Raw genomic sequence first — 18,326 nt, forward strand, 5'->3', positions numbered from 1 at the left:
AGGGACCAAATCCGTGTCTCTACAATGAAAGGGCAGAGTCTTAACCACTGGACCTCCAGGGAAGTCCCTTATCCCGCAAATTTCTTTATACTTAAAGCAGGTGCTGTAATTAGATTCCTTTCCAATTTCATAAGAGGCAATCACAAGACTTGTGTCCACATTCAACTGCAAGCACTTTCTTCAAACTGTGTAAGCAGATAGAACAAGTCACCTCTTCCAGGAGATCTGGTAGATCCAAGGCAGCCAGTGTCCTTTTCAGGAAGGCAGAGAGGGGTTAAGAAGAAAGAAATCTCACTTTAACCTGGTGTTTTGCAAGATCAGAGATTTATCTCAAAGTCAGCTCACAGTCACATTCTTATCTTCTCACTTAACGCTGTCTTTTGTCCCCACTTTTTTTCAGGTTTTAAAATTGAAGTACTGATGTACAATATAAGTTGAAGTGAAAGTTAGTCGCCCAATCATGTCCAACTCTTTGTGACCTGGTGGACTGTAGCCCACCAGGCTCCTCTGTCCATGGAATTCTCCAGGTAAGAATACTGGAGTGGGTTGCCATTTCCTTCTCCAGGGGGTCTTTCTGACCCAGGGGTCGAATCTGGGTCTCCTGCTTTGCAGGCAGATTCTTTACCAACTGAGCTACTAGGGAAGCCCCACTATATAAGTTACAGGTGTACAATATAAGGATTCATGATTTTTAAAGGTTATACTCCATTTATAGTTATAAAATATTGGCTTTAATTGCCCTTCTTACCCCATTAAGTTGTGTGGGACTTCAATTCCTCTACTCAGAATGTTCTTCTCAGAATGTTATTCTCCATTCACATTCCTGCTGGAAATTCTTGTTTCTAAGACAAGGAGGTAGATGTATGATTTTGGTAAAAGGCAAGGTGAAAACCTGACCGAGGAACCAGTGGAACCCAGTCCTAAGGGGTAGTTTTTTTTCACTTAAGTCCTGCTTCTCAAGTTTCAATGCTTATTAGAGTCTTCTGGAGAGCTCTAACAATTGTGATGCCTAAAGCTGTGGCTTCCAAATTTTACAGTTCATCCAAGTCAAGAGGAGATCTTGTTAAAACAGGGATTGCTAGGCTCCACGCCAGAGGTTTTGATTCAGTAAGTCTGGGGTGGTGCTCAAGAATTTATATTTTCAACAAGTTCAACATGATGTTGAGAAGTACTGTACCAGTTAGGGCACTGTTGTTGTTCAGTTGCTAAGTCATGTCTGACTCTTTGTGACCCTCTTTTCTTTTTGCCTTCAGTTTTTCCCAGCATCAGGGTCTTTCTTAATGAGTTGGCTCTTTGCATCAGGTGGCCAAAGTATTGGAGCTTCAAGTATCAGTCCTTCCAATGAATAATCAGGGTTGATTTCCTTTAGGACTGACTGGTTGGATCTCTTTGCAGTCCAAGGGACTCTCAAGAGTCTTCTCCAGCACCATAATTGGAAAGCATCAGTTCTTCCTTGCTTGGCTTTCTTTATGGTTCAACTCTCACATCCGTGTATGACTGCAGGAAAAACTATAGGTTGACTGAAGGGACCTTTGTCGTTAAAGAGATGTCTCTGTTTTTAATACACTGTCTAAGTTTGTCATAACTTTCCTTCCAAGGAGCAAACATCTTTTAATTTTATGACTAAACTATGTCAATCAGAAACTCTGGAGGTAATCTATAGGGTACGAGTTTTGTGTAACTCACCAGGTGAATATATACAATTAAGTGTAAGAACGACAACTCTAATAAGATACTGAAAGGATTTAAAAAGAAACATTTTGGAGCATCCAGACGGTGGCATATATGAAACCTCAATGACCTAGCCTAACCTGTGAGCATGAAGCATGATTTGTGTCCCCAGTTGCTTTGCCAGGAAAGATTCGATCTTTTGGGGATGCTCCTCCGCAAGTAGTTCTAAAAGTCTTTTTTTGTTTGTTTGTTTTTTAACCTTCCCTTTAACAGCTCCTCAAGGGTGCTTAGCACTTAGTTCTTATACTTGCAGCAATTTTTGTCAAGCACATTTAAACACAGTACCTGATTATTGTCGTGAATTATTATAATTCATGAATTCCCAGCTATGCCTAAGACCTCCAACTCTAGGATTCACCCAACTATAATTCATGCCCTAGCCCAACAGATATTTTCTTAGATCTTCGCACCTCAATATCCAAGAAAGGGTAAGGGTGGTGAGGAAAAGTGTCATTTTGTTTTTCTCAAGAGATGCCACTTGCTCTCTTAAGCTATGTCACAAACTTAACCTCTTAAGAACTTAACCTCTGTGGCTGCGAACAATAAACATGGGAGGAGCGCCACCTGGCAGTATCTAGCGCCAATTACCATTGGATAGTTGGAGGGGGAGACACCCCATTGACCTTCAGTGCTTGATTTGACTGGATCTTTGCACAACCACCAAACCTGCTTTTGGTCACAATTGTACACTCCTTGAGTTTAGAGTTGGTGGCTCATTCAATCCTGTGGAAATGGCAGTACAGCCCTGTGGGTAGTAGCATGGACTCTGGAGTAAGGCAACAGGGACAGCCTGGTGGTGCAGTGGTAAGGAATCCACCTTGGGTTTGATCCCTGGGTTGGGAAGATCACCTGGAGAAGGAAATGGCAACCCACTCCAGTATTCTTGCCTGGGAAATCCCATGGACAGAGGAGCCTGGCAGGCTATAGCCCATGGGGTTGCAAAAGAGTCAGACACAACTTCTCAACTAAACAACAACAACTGGAGTTAGGCCACCTTGGGTATCTAGGGCAAGGTTCACAAGCAAGGTTTGCTTTCTGATCTGTAAGTGGGACTAGAACTAATATCTACCTCCTAGGGCCACTGGGAGCATTAGGTAAAAATATGAAAGTGTTGAGAAGAAATCCCTGGCAATCCAGGGGTTAAGACTCTGTGTTCCCACTGTGAAGTATTAGTTGCTCAATTGTGTAACAGAAGGGAAAGGGACAGGGCTTCAGTTGGTAGAGAATCTGCCTGCAGTGCAGGAGACCTGGGTTCCATCCCTGGGTGGGGAAGGTCCTCTGGAGAAGGAAATGGCAACCCACTCCAGTATTCTTGCCTGGGAAATCCCATGGACAGAGGAGCCTGGAGGGCTACAGTCCACCAGGTCACAAGACACAACTTAGCGACTAAATCACCACCACCACCACAACTTTTGAAAGAATGACATAGCCCAAGGACACAATATAAACTGATTACAATCAAATGGGACCAAGATGGCAGACAAGACTAGACCTTAATCCTCAACCAACAAGCGAAATGACACACCCAGAGATGCCATGACAGTTCCAGGCACTATTAAAAAAAGACCAAGGAGTGGGCGATGGCCCAAATCCTGGAAATCTCCAAAATTGTTGGAATAATCCTCCTCCTATAAAAACGAATCACACCAAATTTCACAGTGCATTCACCCTCTGCAATGGCCCACACTCGTCTGTGGAATGTGTTTCTCTCTGTATCTGAATAAATCCACTTCTTACCTATTACTTTGTCTCTCACTGAATTCTTTCTATGATGAGACATCAAGAACCTGAGCTTCATTAGGTCCTGAAACCAGGTTCTGTGGGTTTGGGCTGGCTTCAAGTCCCAGCCACGTGGGTACCAGTCTCAAGCAGGGTTTTGGCTGGGTTCGAGTCCCAGCCATGGGGGATTAAGTCCCAAACTGGGTTTTGGCTGGATTCGAGTCCCAAACTGAGGTAAACGGTTTCATCTGTGAGTGCCGTGTGTTTTCAGTTGCTCAGCTGTATCTGACTGTTTGCAACCCCATGGACTGTAGCCCGCCAGGCTCCTCTGTCCATCGAATTCTCCAGGCAAGAATACTGGAATGAGTTGCCATTTCCTTCTCCAGGGGATCTTCCCAACCCAGGAATCTAACCCCAGTCTCCCACATTATAGGCAGATATTTTCACTGTCTGAGCCACTAGGGAAGCCCCATTGTGGAGGAGTGGAGTTTCATCCCTGGTTTGGGAGCTACGATCCCACAAGCTGTACAAACAACAACAACAAAAAAATGGATAGAGAGAGAATGGTGTTTGGCAAAGAGCTGGAGTTCTCATTTTATACTAGCTACTATCACGCTTTTGTCCCCTAAAGATAACTGTGTTTTGGTGTGAGAATCTTAGGAATAAATGTTAATAATTCCTTAAGAAAAGCAGACCTTCCCATTAAAAAGATGAGGAAGCAACATATACGTACAAAAGCAGCTGTTTCCTTGCCTATAAAATACATGTCTATGTGAAAGAATTGTTTTGCTAATTTACTGGGTATAGTACGCCTGGAACATAAAGATGTTTAATAATTCCTGGAGGATTACGTGATAGGCATCTCCTAAAGGGTGTCGCATGACAAAAGCAAGACACAAAACTAGCGACCCTGGGGAGGGAGGTGGAAGGGACATTCAGGAGGGAGCGGACATATGTGTACCTGTGGCTGATTTATGTTGCTGTTGGGAGAAACCAACACAATACTATAAAGCAATTATCCTTCAATTAAAAATCAATCAATATAAAAAAAAACTAGTTACTTTTGCATTCTTTTTTCAATCTAGCATTATCCTTTACAAATATTAAATCCTGTTTACATGGTACTCAAAATTATTTATCTATAATAATCTCAAATCCCCATTAAAAAAGGGGAAAGAGAGGGGATATATATATATATATATATACTTGTGGCTGATTCATGTTGTTGTACAGCAGAAACAGACACATCATTGTAAAGCAATTATCCTCCAATGAAAAATGAATTTTAAAAAATAATTAAAAAAAAGACTGGAACTGAAAAAACAAATAAAATGGAGAGAGAAGTTAAACTATCACTCCTTTTTCTTAATAGTCCATCCTAAATTTAGACCATGTCTTTTTATCCTTATTTTTCACTATTTGTTCGAACTGCTTTTTAAAAATTTTTCCTGCTCTGGCTTCCTAACTCAGATGTTTTTCTTTGGCTTCCCTTTTTATCTCTTTAGAAGATAAAGTACATAAAGCATTCAGCACGAAGCCCAGAACAAGTACATTTTCAACAGTTGACTTTTCTTAAAGGGATGAACAAATAAAGGGTTTATTCTCCAGAAAAACAAACAAAACACCTCACCCTAAATTCTCACATAAGACACATAAACTGTCAGAGTTCAGGAAGGCAACTCTCAGCCACCGACCTTGGCAACTCAGCAGGAGCTGCTGGCTTACAACTTTGAACGGAGTCTGAATTTTTAGCGCTAGCTCCCCCGCCTCTGATCTGCCCTCCAGGTGTAGCGGGTGGAAACAACAGGCGACCTAGAAAGAATAACAAAGGCGAATATTTACAAGCCGAATGAGGTCTTTTAATATGTCTTTGATAAAAAGAATGTTACAATCTAGATTTTTTGTTATGATAATACCTTGACCCACTGTCAGATCATGTATTTTATTCTTCAAATATCCCCACAGCTTTCTCACTTCTAAATAGTAGGTTATTCCTTTATTTGAAATGTGCCTAAGCCGTTAGTTTAAAGGTCCAGGTCAAATGAAGTTTTCCCTGGTTTTCCATCAAGAAGGAAATATTTCTTCTACAAAAATGCCAAAGCAGTCAAGAAATTTAAATTCTACCACTCTCGCTTTTTTTTAAGGCCCTTCTACGTGCCTTACAAGATCTTTCTGGGATCAGGGGCTGAATCTTCAACGTTGGCAGTGAAAGCATGGAGTCCTAACCACCGGACCACCTGGGAACTCTTAGCCCTCACTGTGTCTTTGAGGCTCCTCTTTTCTGTGTGTTTCACACCTAGCTGCAGGTCAGTGATAGCTGTGACTGCGGACCTCTTGAGTTACCTCTTGGTTACCTCTGTAGGAGGAGACAGGCCAGAGAAGCAGCTGTTTGAATTGTTAATCTCAGAAATCCTGTCTGGCTGTACAGGGCCCGGAGGGTTGGTATAATGGCTATTGGGAAGGCTGGCCCACTCTATAAACTTCATCTTGAATTAAATCTTACCGAGGGGTTCAGATAGAAGGTAAAGAAGTCTGCTTTCGCAGTAGTGAGTGTGTAGCTATTGATTGAAGATGCTTATCAGAGATCACACTGTAACGAGAGCTATCTAATTTTCTTCTGAAAGCCACTTGAACCATACTCATTTCACTGACATAGCTGGAAATTTTTACCCACTCACAAGACAGTAAGTGGGACTTCCCTGGCAGTCCAGTGGTTAAGACCCAGCATTGCCAATGCAGGTAGCTTGGGTTCAATCACTGGTCTGGGAACTAAGATTCTATGTGCTTCAAGGGTGTCTCCATTTCTTCGTCATCTTTAGAAGGTGGTTGGACTGTATGACCTCTTGGCTTCCAGTTAGACAGAAGATTGTGATTCTACAACAATATGATTCCCCTACCTATTCATCTGAAACTTATTTACAGGGAAACTGAGTCCTTGCTATGAGCAAAAGATTCTTTTAGTCAGTGATGAATAAGATATGGTTATTGTGTTGAGTTACGGAAGGGGTTTATTTGAAAGAGGGAAGGGGGATGGAACAGATCAGTATGAGTCGACTCAGAACACGAGAGTCCCCTTATTCCAAACTAGAATACGGGCTCTGTGATGAAGGACTTATCCTAATAATTCTGGTCAGTGTGAAAGACTCCTGAGTTTGTGTGGGAAATTAACACATTGACTGTACATGGTAACTCATAAATCCTTTTCCCAGAGATGGCAATTCATGGCAGTGTAGTTTTTGTTTCGTGTGTGTGTGTGTGTTTGCAAGACCCTTACTCAAGACTAATTTCTAACAATATTTTGAAGCTGTGCCCCTAATTTCTAGCCTATAAGAAATCTGAACAGTAGAGATTTCATGACCCCAAACTTTGGTATAACTCTTTGCTCTGATGCTTCTTTTTTCTAGCATAAATTCTCACTCCAGTCATTCCCATATGACATTTGATTAAAACATTAATGATTTTAGAAAAATGAGTTTTGACTAGGAGGATGGAAGACGGAGGCAGAATCATTTCAGGCTTGAAAACGTCTTTTGACAAAAGTTCAGGATAAGGAAACATTCAACATCTTGTTGGAGATGAGTGGGAAAGAAGAATCAGTTGGGAGCATGAATGTCAGAAAGAAATTATTAGGATAATACGAGTAACGGAGAACCATGAAAGGTTGCCAAGTTGGAGAGAGAGAAGAGAAAAATAGAAGTAAAGTACAATGAACATGATGAGGGTATAGAACTGGTTAGACTCTGAGGAAGGGCTTTTACGATTCTACTTCCTGGTATGCAGGGAGTGGAGGACGTGCCACGACAAGACCCAACTCCTGAACATATGACAGCAAGTGTATAGGATTCAGCACTAATTTCAGAGGTGGTTGTACACAGTCTGCAAACCGAACATTTAGTTTTTTCATTAGTATAAAAATAACATCTACATACTTAATTTCTGTCCAGTAAGAAATGATGAGGTTTAAGAAGGTCTAGTTTAAATTTTTTCAAAGGGTGAAAAGAATTGCGCAAAATTATGTTTATCCTGAAATACAATTTCTTTCCATCTACTCCACAGTGTCATGGCTCCCCATGGCAACTTCCAACAACAAAGATGTTCTTGGTGCTTTCTGTGGTGGCAGAGAGGTGAGTATCATGGTCTGTAGGGCAGAGCAATACATGTAACTCTAGCAATCCATTGTACATCAAAAGTCAGGGAATGCTTCAGTGGCATTAGTCTCATTTGGGGGAATGAATAAAATTGAATCAAAGGACACAGTACCTGATGATAAAGGAGCAAAAAGCTTGTAGGCTTTGGTCAAAAAAAGAAAAGGTTCCTAATGAGAGAAGGAATGTATACTATATTTTTCTTCCTTCAGTATCTCAACTTGATTCCATTAGTGGAAAGATTTGGATGAGACTCCAATTCAGATACTAGCAGAGATCACTATAGTTTAAATCTCTGTACTGGTTTATACCAAATTATCCATCCCTCCAGCCTAAAACCAATGTGTCTCAATGGTTTGATGGTACTATTTATACACAGTAACCAACTCGTGAAATGACAACTCTTAGCAGCAAGTATCCTCAGAATCCAGCATGTGGCTTGCCTGATGAGATTCCTTAAAAGTTTGGGGTGATGATGAACCCAGCATACAGGAGTTCCAAATTAAGTCATAATTGGCTTTATGTCAATGGGTGAAATTAGTCACAGAAGAGAGTAAGAATTTTGTGTAATAACAACATAGCAAATGATTACCCACTTGTTACTTGAAACAATAGACTCTGGGGGAGCATTTTCAAATCCCAGAATAGAGAGTTGCTTAGATGTCCTTCTTTGAGAAAATGTCCACAGCAGATCTGATGGAGAATCTCAGGGAGGAACTGACCTGTTTCATCTGCCTGGACTATTTCACCAGCCCAGTGACCACCGAGTGTGGGCACAGCTTTTGTCTGGTGTGTCTCCTGAGAAGCTGGGAGGAACATAACACCCCCTTGTCGTGTCCTGAGTGCTGGAGGACCTTGGAGATCCCACATTTCCAGCCCAATGAGCGTCTGGGGAGGCTGGCTGGCATCGGCAAGCAGCTCAGATCCCAGGTGCTGCAGAGGGAGGGCAACCAGGGCAGCTACGAGAGGATGCTGGCTGCCACCAGGATGTTGTCTGATGAGGAGCTGGGGGGCCACAACTTCTTAACCCAAAGCCACGGAGTAAACAGAATGAATCTCTCCAGTGAGGCTGAGGAGCATCACAAAGTAAGATGGGGAGGCTCAATATAAATTTCAGAACACAAATCAGATTCTGTCGCATGAGGTGATGTTAGTTGCTCAGTTACATTCGACTCTTTGCCCACCAGGTTCCTCTGTCCATGGGATTCTCCAGGCAAGAATACCAGAGTGGGTTGCCATGCCCTTCTCCAGGGGATCTTCCTGACCCAAGGATCAAACCCCGATCTCCCACCTTGCAGACAGATTCTTTACTGTCTGAGCCACCAGGGAAGCCCCAACTGCCATAATAATTTCTATGGGTGACAGTCACGGGTGCTAATCTCCAGGCACCAGACCACAAATCCAGGCATGGATCCTTTTTCCCTTTTTGATCTGAAGTCTCAGTCATCTTGTTAGTGGTCCTCAAGACCCCCTCGTGACCTGGTGCTCTGCTCATTTACCACAGAGAGTTTGTTTCTATTGCAGGAGAAACTCCAGGAAATACTAGACATTTTGTGTAAAAAGAGAAAGGAAACAGAGGTTATATTAAACCATGAGAAGGAGAGAGTGATATTGTGTAAGGTCAGTATCTGTTTTAATTTTCCATTTTGTATGTGATTCTACAAGGGAGACTAGACGGATGCTTCATGGAGCATCAGAAGAAAATGACAGAATTTACCATCTCTAGTGCTGCAGTGTGGAGTATCCTTGCTTTGGGCTGTCTACCTCTGTTTGTCCATCTGAAGACTCAGCTCAATTCTCCTATCGCCTGGCTGGCTTATTTTTCCCTTCTTAGTGTACCTATACCACATGGTGGCTACCTATATTTCTGCTCTGATTATAGTTATGAAATATATGTTATACTTATAGATATATCACATAGAATGGAAATTGATTGAAAAAAAGAATATCTCACATGATTTAGGGGGAAAAGGGCAGATAAAAAAGAAACAAAGAGGAAGGAAAATTGAAGCAAAATATGGTGTGGATTAGTACACCTGAACAAGAGCTCGAGGTTACCTGCAGATTAGAATTTAAGCTGTATAGCAAAGAGCAGAACTAAATGTCTAATTATATTTTTTTAAAGCATGTTTTTGATTATCTCAGTAACCTCTGACTTCTTACATAGGAGCATTGGTGATGGTCATTTCTCTTCCTAGTATGTGATCCATTGTCTACTTTCATTGACTAAATGTTTGTTGAATAAATTAATGCATGCTTCCCCCACCTTAATTTTTGTCCTAACTTTATTTTGCTTTACTTTTTAAAAATAATAGTACTCATCACCACCTATAATAATTTGCTTGTTTAATTTTTGTTGCTTCCACTAGAATGACAATCTCCTAGGAGTAGAATTTTTGATTTTTTTTTTTTACTACTATAAGCTACAACACACAGCTCCTAAAATATCTAACTATCCACCCAGCTAGTCAACAGAATGTATGTGTTATGTGTCAGGTTTCAAGAATTGTCACAGTGAAACTCTAGGACTTTGTAAGAGTTAAAAATCTACGTAAGTGGTTCTGTGACTAACTTTATTGTCCGTGTGTGTGTGTGTGTGTGTGTGTACGCGCGTTCATGCATGCTGGTGTGATGGCAGGAAGAGGCAAAGACCTGTAAGCAGGTTGTCCTGTCAGAATATGCAAAAATGCACCAGTTCCTGAAGGAGGAGGAGCAGCTGCAACTGCAGCTGCTAGAAATGGAGGAACGAGAGAACCTGAAGAAACTGCGGGACAATGAGATCAGGCTGACCCAGCAGATGCGAAGCCTGAGCAAAATGATGGAACAGATCGAGTCCATATGTCAGAACTCGATTATAGAGTCTTTCGAGGTAAGAACATTGGAGGAACTAATGAAAAAAAAAAACAAACACCCTTATGTCATCTATCATATTTCAAGTCGCACAGAATAAAGTTTTCTTTATTTACTTGAAAAATTAAGTTCTGGCTCCCTAAGAAAACTTTCTTAAAGAATGACCGTTCTCTGTATAGTGTAAATAAAATTTTGAAGAGGAAAAGAAAAAAAAAAAAAAAAGAGGAATGTCCATCCAAACAAGTCAAATGATGACTCCAATCTTTTTTGTGTGCCTGCCTTATTGCAATCTCAGCTTTGCCAAATATTTTATATTTAATGAACATTGTGTACTGGGCACTTTAAATTACATCTTCAAAAAGACCCGATGAGGTTAAATACTATTATGATATTTACTATAGGTGATTGGTAACGATAAAATGGGTTAATAGAGGCAATTATTTTGTTTTCTTTTAACTTTTTATTTTATTTTGGAGTATAGCCCATTAACAATGTTATGATAGTTTCAGGTGGACAGCAAAGGAATTCAGCCATCTGTATACATGTATCCATTCTCCCCCAAATTCGCCTTTCATCCAGGCAATAGTGGCAATTATTTAGTAGTTCGGATAATTTGCCTGTCAAATAGCTAGTAGGTGATAGAACCCAGGTATTTGTGTACTGAGTCCACATTCCTCCCCATCTTTCCTCTACTACCTTTCTAGGCTACTATTGCATTCTTTGGGACCTTCCTAAACATAAGCTGTGTTCCAGTTTCCTCTTTCCAGCTTCAAATCACTTTCCTAGACTAGCTCCCCAGAATGCTGCTATTTAATTTATTGCCTTCCCAATAACCCAGTTCGGGCTTTCCAGGCACTGCTGGTGAAAGACCTGCCTGCCAATGCAGAAGACCTAAGAGACCTGGGTTCGATCCCTGGGTCAGGAAGATCCCCTGGAGGACAGGGCAGCAACCCACTCCAGTATTCTTGCCTAGAGAATCCCATGGACAGAGGAGCCTGGTGGGCTACTGTCCATAGGGTCTCAAAGAGTCAGACACAACTGAAGCGAGACTTAGCAGGTACAATAACCCAGTCTAACATACACAGGCTTAGTTTTATCTCTCACAAAGCTACTTCCTTTTGCTTATTTCTACCTCCTGGAGACATCATTAGATAATAAGGCCAATAGTTTGACTTCTTTCTCAGTCACCATGGGCTTCCCTGGTGGCTCAGACAGTAAAGCGTCTGCCTGCAGTGCGGAAGACCTGGGTTCAGTCCCTGGGTTGGGAAGATCCTCTGGAAAAGGAAATGGCAGCCCACTCCAGTACCCTTGCCTGGAAAATTCCATGGACCGAGGAGCCTGGTAGGCTACAGTCCATGGGATCACAAAGTGTCAGACACGACTGAACGACTTCACTTTTCTCAGCCACAGATTCTGTTGACAAAGGATGAAATGAGAAAAAGAGATCTTTAGTTATTGTGAGAAACATCTCACGTTCTCAAGCACTCACCCTAGAAGAAGTTCGAGACTTTTTTCTGCCACACGCTCCCCTATTCAAAGTATTCTAGAGCCATGGGAAGGGGATTCTATGAAATCTGCAAACGACTGTATTTTAAATGGACTGTCTTTGCTAGTGCTCAGAGTGCAGAAAAACTAACCTTCTTTCTTTTATACCCTTAGGATGTGAGAGGAATACTGGAAAGGTAGGTTTTTCTTCTGTGTTCAGTCGTGTAAAGAACAGGGTGGTGGTGCTGATGCAACAGGTTTTCAGAGAGGGGATGAAAGTATCTATGCTGTTGGGGCAGAAAGGGCTGGATTCTCAAGTTGGAGCAGGTCATGCGATCTGTGCGGAGGAGACCAAGTGACCGTCTCTGCCCTCCCGTAGGAGCGAGCCCCTCTTGCTTCAGCGTCCGGAGGCCATCAGCACGGAACTGACTCTCTGCCACATCACAGGAATGAGGGAGATGCTAAGAAAATTCAGCAGTAAGTCAGCATGATTTGTCGACCCTCTAGGGCCTTTCAGAGTTGATGGGTGCAGAGTGGGCACAGACCATCTCTGCTGGAACGGACAGAAGCACTGAGACTTGACTGGTGTTTGATCTGACTTTGTTTTCTGTCTGAGTCCTGCTCCTTCCTTTGTTTGCATGGTCCTGTTTTGTGCATTTCATCGCCTTGCACGTGCACACACACAGACCTCCTCAGGGGGTTCTGCGTTGCTCCCTCTGTTCTTGTGAGGATAAAAGCTGATCTAAACTCTTAAATCTCAGTGAGGGAACATTCAAAAAACTATCCTTTTAGAATGCTCCAAATATTTACACTGGCTAAGGCTTAGAGAGGTGAGCATTAGGTTTCACCTTTTATCTTGTTGACAATCTGACCTTCAGAGAAAGGCCTAATGGATGGTGGATTCAACAGATATTTGAGAAGTGCCTACTGTGTGCTATAGTAGGGACTCTGCTATTAGGCTCTGTGGTACAAAGTGGTAAAGAACCCACCTGCAAATGCATAAGAGAGACATAAGAGAGACCCAGGTTCGATCCCGGGGTCAGGAAGATTCCCTGGAGGAGGGCATGGCAACCCACTCCAGTATTCTTGCCTGGAGAATCCCATGGACAGAGGAGCCTGGCGGGCTATGGTCCATAGGGTTGCACAGAGTCAGACACAACTGATGCGGCTTAGCACGCACGCAGCACGCATGCACATACTTACGATGATGAATGAGACCCATTTACTTCTGCTTTTGTAGATCTTACAGTGAGATTGAGTAGCCTGATATTAATCAAACAGATAGTGATGATCGGGATTTGACCTACAAAAAGAGTATAAAATGATATGATGGGGGTGCCTAATCTTGTCTGGATAATCAACGAAAGTTACTCCCAGGAGGCTGGGAGAGGAGGTCTCTCACGGGGTTCAAAACATGTTTCATCAAATGGTCATTGGCAGTTGCACTATATCTGTGCTCAGTCATGTCCGACTCTTTGAGACCCTGTGGACTGTAGCCCACTAGGCTCCTCTGTCCATGGGATTCCTCAGGCAAGAATACTGAGGTGGGTTGCCATTCCCTACTCCAGGGGAATCTTCCAGATCCAGAGATCCAACCTGTGACTCTTGTGTCTCCTGCATGAGCAGACAGGTCCTTTACCACTAGCACCATCTGGGGAGCCCTAACTCATAGGAAGTTATTAATACATTTAAGCTTGAGATAATGAAAAATGCTGATTAGGAACTGCTATTCAAACACTCGGCAACTTTGTAATCTTGACCCAGTTTCCTAACTTCTACGAACCTCAGTATTTTTTTCTTTTATAAAAATGGAAAGAAGATAATAATATTTGCCATAATTAAATGAGACAATGTACAGAAAATGCCTGGCACCTAAGTAGTTCAGTAACCGATAACTTTTTCTCCCACTCAAACTCAAGAACCATAACCAACCCTGGCTAAAGCAAATACAAATGACAAAAAGATATGACCTGTGTGGGTAAACAGCTTTTAGTTCCACAAGCGTCTTTTAAACAGAACCACTTCCACTCCATTATCAGAGATCTAGTATCATTCTTCACACGATTCATTGGTTTCCTTTTAGAGATCCACTCTCTGTGTTTTGTGATACAGTAAAAGAAGGTCCTCAGAGACACTGTTCCAATCAGGACAAAAATCCCCACCACAGTCACCTAAATTAGATTTTAAACAGTAGGACTAGGGGCTTCCCTCGTGATCCAGTGGTTAAGACTCCATGCTTCTGCTGCAGGGGTTATGGGTTCTGTCCCTGGTAGGAAAACTAAGATCCTTCATGCTGAGTGGCTTAGCTTCAAAAAAAAGAGGACTAGATACTAAGACCTTAATTTAAACTCCACATACGTAAGAGAGTTTTCTAGAATGCAAATGGGGATTCACTCTTTTCTCCTTTTGCAGCGGATATAACCCTAGATCCAGCCACAGCCAACGCCTACCTAGTCTTGTCCGAGGATCTGAAAAGTGTGAAACATGGAGGAATCCGACAGCAGTTGCCGGACAACCCTGAAAGATTTGACCAGTCGGCCACGGTGCTGGGCACTCAGGTCTTCACCTGCGGGAGACACTACTGGGAGGTGGAAGTGGGCAACAAGACCGAGTGGGAGGTAGGCATCTGTAAGGACTCAGTGAGCAGGAAGGGGAATCTCCCCAGGCCTCCTGGGGACCTCTTCTCACTCATAGGCTTAAAGATTGGCGACGATTATAGTCTTTGGGTCTCATCACCTTTGAAAGGTCAACACGTCAGAGAGCCAGTGCATAAGGTTGGAATTTTCTTAGACTATGAGTCCGGACATATAGCGTTCTACAACGTGACAGACGAGTCCCTCATCTATAGCTTCCCTCCAGCCTCTTTCCAAGAGGCTCTCAGGCCCATCTTCTCCCCTTGCCTCCCAAATGAAGGGACCAACACAGGCCCTCTTGTCATCTGTTCACTGAATCACCATGTCTGAGGGAGATGCCCTCAGCATTCTCGGAGGGTGAGGTCTAGGACCAACTGATAACTATTAATTAACATGATTAATGCATTGATAGTATTAACATCAGGTGATCTGAAAGAAAGCACCACCTCCCCCCACAACCCTCAAGAGTTTCCATTATCTTGAGCTCCCACTGAACAGCCAAATTGGACAATCAACTTCTAACACCAATAGGAGAAAGCTGACTTTATCCTGTGTCTTGAATCAAATTCATTATCTAGACTGCCCCCTATATGTGCTGATCACTGAAAATGTAAAGATAGAACTAGTCCCTAGTAACCTGAATCCCATTGTCATAGGCCAGGTTTATAAATCTACGTCATTTTTTTTTCAAGTGTATTTATTTATTTGACTCTAAAAAGCTCTACTATTTGCACATGTCTGTCTTATGTGTAAAGCTCTGTGTGCCAGGGCAAACCTAACTCCTCCAGGGGGCTGGAGGCATGGGTTCTCTTTATTGTTCATGACTTGACCATCTCTGAAAAAGTGCTTTTCTTCCCATCCTGTGGGGCCTGAAGAGTTGGTCCTCAGGAAGAGTTATGTGTTCAGAATGCTACAAAGATATGTGTGAATATCGTCATGGCATTCACATTATCATAGTCACAAGATCATGGAGCCTTCTGTTGTTCGTTAATATATTCAAAGGTGACAGAGCAAAGTACTTAGTCGATACATATATCAAGGCTGTGGGTGCCGAGTGAGTTTTTGAGTTTTGTCTGTCAGTTGCTCAGCTGTGTCTGGCTCTTTGTGACCCCACAGACTGTAGCCCTCCAGGCTCCTCTGTCCCTGGGATTTTCCAGGCAAGAATACTGGAATGGGTTGCCATTTCCTCCTCCAGGGGATCTTCCTGACCCAGGGATAGGACACAGTCTCCTGCATTGCAGGCTGATTCTTTACCTTTTGAGTTTTATATCAGGTTATTTTCCAAGCTTTTGCTATTTTCTATAAGCAGAAGATTTTTCATCTCTGAAAGACCAAATCAAGCTTTCTCTTTATCCCAACACGCCACGGTGTAGGAAGGGGGTAGTGACTGAGCAGGGTCTCTTTTGTCTTGTCTCACTCAAGCTCCATATTCTCAGCGCTCTGTCCCGGCAGGGTTTTTTTTTTTCCTTCCTTGCTCCCATTGCAGGATGTCACCTATCACAGAGGGCACCCTTCATCCACTCTTCCCACTCGGATAAGTCAGTGTCAGTATTTTTAGTCTTTGACAAGAAAACACGTGGATCTAACCCATGAATGACTGCAAATTATTAAGAAAAAGTTTTTCACAAATTTTAATTTCTGAATTAGAGAATAAACGAGGAAAGGTTGATAATGGGACCTCTTAATCAGCATAGAAAGTCATAGAAGGAGGTCAGTAAGTAACTGGGCTTATTTTGGGGACTCTGTTCACCTTTCTCTTTAATCTAGACCTCTTTGGTCATTCAACCTTATACATCTTAATCTTGTGCCCTCAAAGGCAGGGAGCAGATATGAACTAGACTTTGAATCCCAGATACTGTCCTCTTCTGCTCTTTGTGTTCCGTATTTGCATTTTCACCCTGACATCAGGTATACTCAGAGGATTGTGGAAAGGTGAACCAGTCACATCCGTTTTAGATAATCCGTGGCTATGTTTCTCTCTCTTTTTTTTGACTGCACCTTGAGGCACGTGGAATTTCCCTGATGAGGGATCGAACCTGTGCCTCCAGTTGTGGAGGCACAGAGTCTTAACCACTGGGCTGAGAGGGAAGTCCTTCTATTTCTTATTTTATTAAATTTCATTTCTTGATTTATTCTCTCAAAAAGCTAAGAAGCAAATTGTAAACAGCAGACCCCAAGCATATTTGGAGTATGTCACCTTCAATTACAAAAAATTGAATTTTTAAATATTTGGATAATTGAATATAAAAGGAATACATTTTAATTTAGTGCACATTACAAGGCTATGGTTTTTCCTGTGGTCATGTATGGATGTGAGAGTTGGACTGTGAAGAAGGCTGAGTGCCGAAGAATTGATGCGTTTGAACTGTGGTGTTGGAGAAGACTCTTGAGAGTCCCTTGGACTGCAAGGAGATCCAACCAGTCCATTCTGAAGGAGATCAACCCTGGGATTTCTTTGGAAGGAATGATGCTAAAGCTGAAGCTCCAGTACTTTGGACACCTCATGTGAAGAGTTGACTCATTGGAAAAGACTCTGATGCTGGGAGGGATTGGGGGCAGGAGGAGAAGGGGACGATGGAGGATGAGATGGCTGGATGGCATCACGGACTCGATGGACATGAGTCTGAGTGAACTCCAGGAGATGGTGATGGACAGGGAGGCCTGGTGTGCTGCGATTCATGGGGTTGCAAAGAGTCGGACACGACTGAGTGACTGAACTGAACTGAACTGAACACTTAATTGTAGTATAATCTTGGCAACGGCCCTTTTATTTATTTTTTCTGTATGTCTTAGAGGGGTTGATATTGCCAAAGAAACCAGCCTCTTTTTTTTTTTTTTCCTCCTCTGAGAAAGTTATCCTGAGTAGATCTTGGCTGCATCACTATCTCCACTGGGACTGCCACTGATTGAGTGTGTGTGCAGGGGAGGGATGGGGGAGATTAAATCTATATTTTTCTTATCCTTCTGGGTTTGTGTAAATAATGATATAAAAGTTGCAAGAAAATTTTCACCCAAGGTTTCTAGATATAAATTCCAAGCCAAGCAGATGTGGTAGGAAGGGTGGGAGCAAGACTGGCCAGCATGAAAAATGAAAAGTATGTTTCCTTGCTTGGTGAAGGCACCCCCTTGCACTGTTCAAGGACCTGGGTCTCCCTGTCTCAGACAAAACATGTGATAAAGGCATTTCCTTCAACATAAAGGGAGTCCCACAGAGAACCTGCTCCCATCAGTCAAGCTGCCTTTTATCCATCCATTAACTTCCTCTCTCCTTCCTGAATCTCTCTCTTCCACCTTTTCCTCAATGGACAATTTCCCCAGGAGACAGCAAGGCACTGGTAGCCTCTTGCAGTGAATATCACCAGGTAGAATCCACAATCATAGCCATTTCCTTCCTTACATCCTCACAGGGCTTCCCTGGTGGCTCAGCTGGTAAAGAATCTGCTTGCAATGCAGGAGACCCAGGTCTGATCCCTTGGTTGGGAAGATCCCCTGGAGAAGGGAATGGGAACCCACTCCAGTACTCTTGCTTGGGAAATCTCATGGACAGAGAGCCTGGCAGACTATAGTCCATGGGGTCACAAGAGTCGGACATGACTTGGCAAGTAAACCACCACGTATCCCCACAGCTGGCTTGGCGAGTAAACCACCACGTATCCCCACAGCTGGCTGGAGGAGAGGGGACAGTCTATCCTAAGGTTGGAGGACATCACCCAAGATTCCACTCAGGACTGCAGTTTGATAACCTTTAAAACTTTTTTTTTTG

At 42.7% G+C, this 18,326-nt stretch overlaps 1 protein-coding gene across 1 annotated transcript; it reads left to right on the forward strand.

Moving 5' to 3' along the window:
* The first annotated feature begins 8,273 nt into the window (after window positions 1-8,273).
* On the forward strand, window positions 8,274-14,893 carry TRIML1 (tripartite motif family like 1). The gene is made up of 6 exons (XM_040243112.1): window positions 8,274-8,681; window positions 9,120-9,215; window positions 10,234-10,464; window positions 12,105-12,127; window positions 12,310-12,407; window positions 14,343-14,893. The coding sequence occupies exons 1-6, from the start codon at window positions 8,274-8,276 to the stop codon at window positions 14,891-14,893; spliced, it is 1,407 nt and encodes a 468-aa protein (XP_040099046.1).
* The last annotated feature ends 3,433 nt before the right edge of the window (window positions 14,894-18,326 follow it).

Source organism: Oryx dammah, unplaced genomic scaffold (assembly GCF_014754425.2).
Source record: "Oryx dammah isolate SB20612 unplaced genomic scaffold, SCBI_Odam_1.1 HiC_scaffold_7, whole genome shotgun sequence".
Taxonomy (NCBI): Eukaryota; Metazoa; Chordata; class Mammalia; order Artiodactyla; family Bovidae; genus Oryx; species Oryx dammah.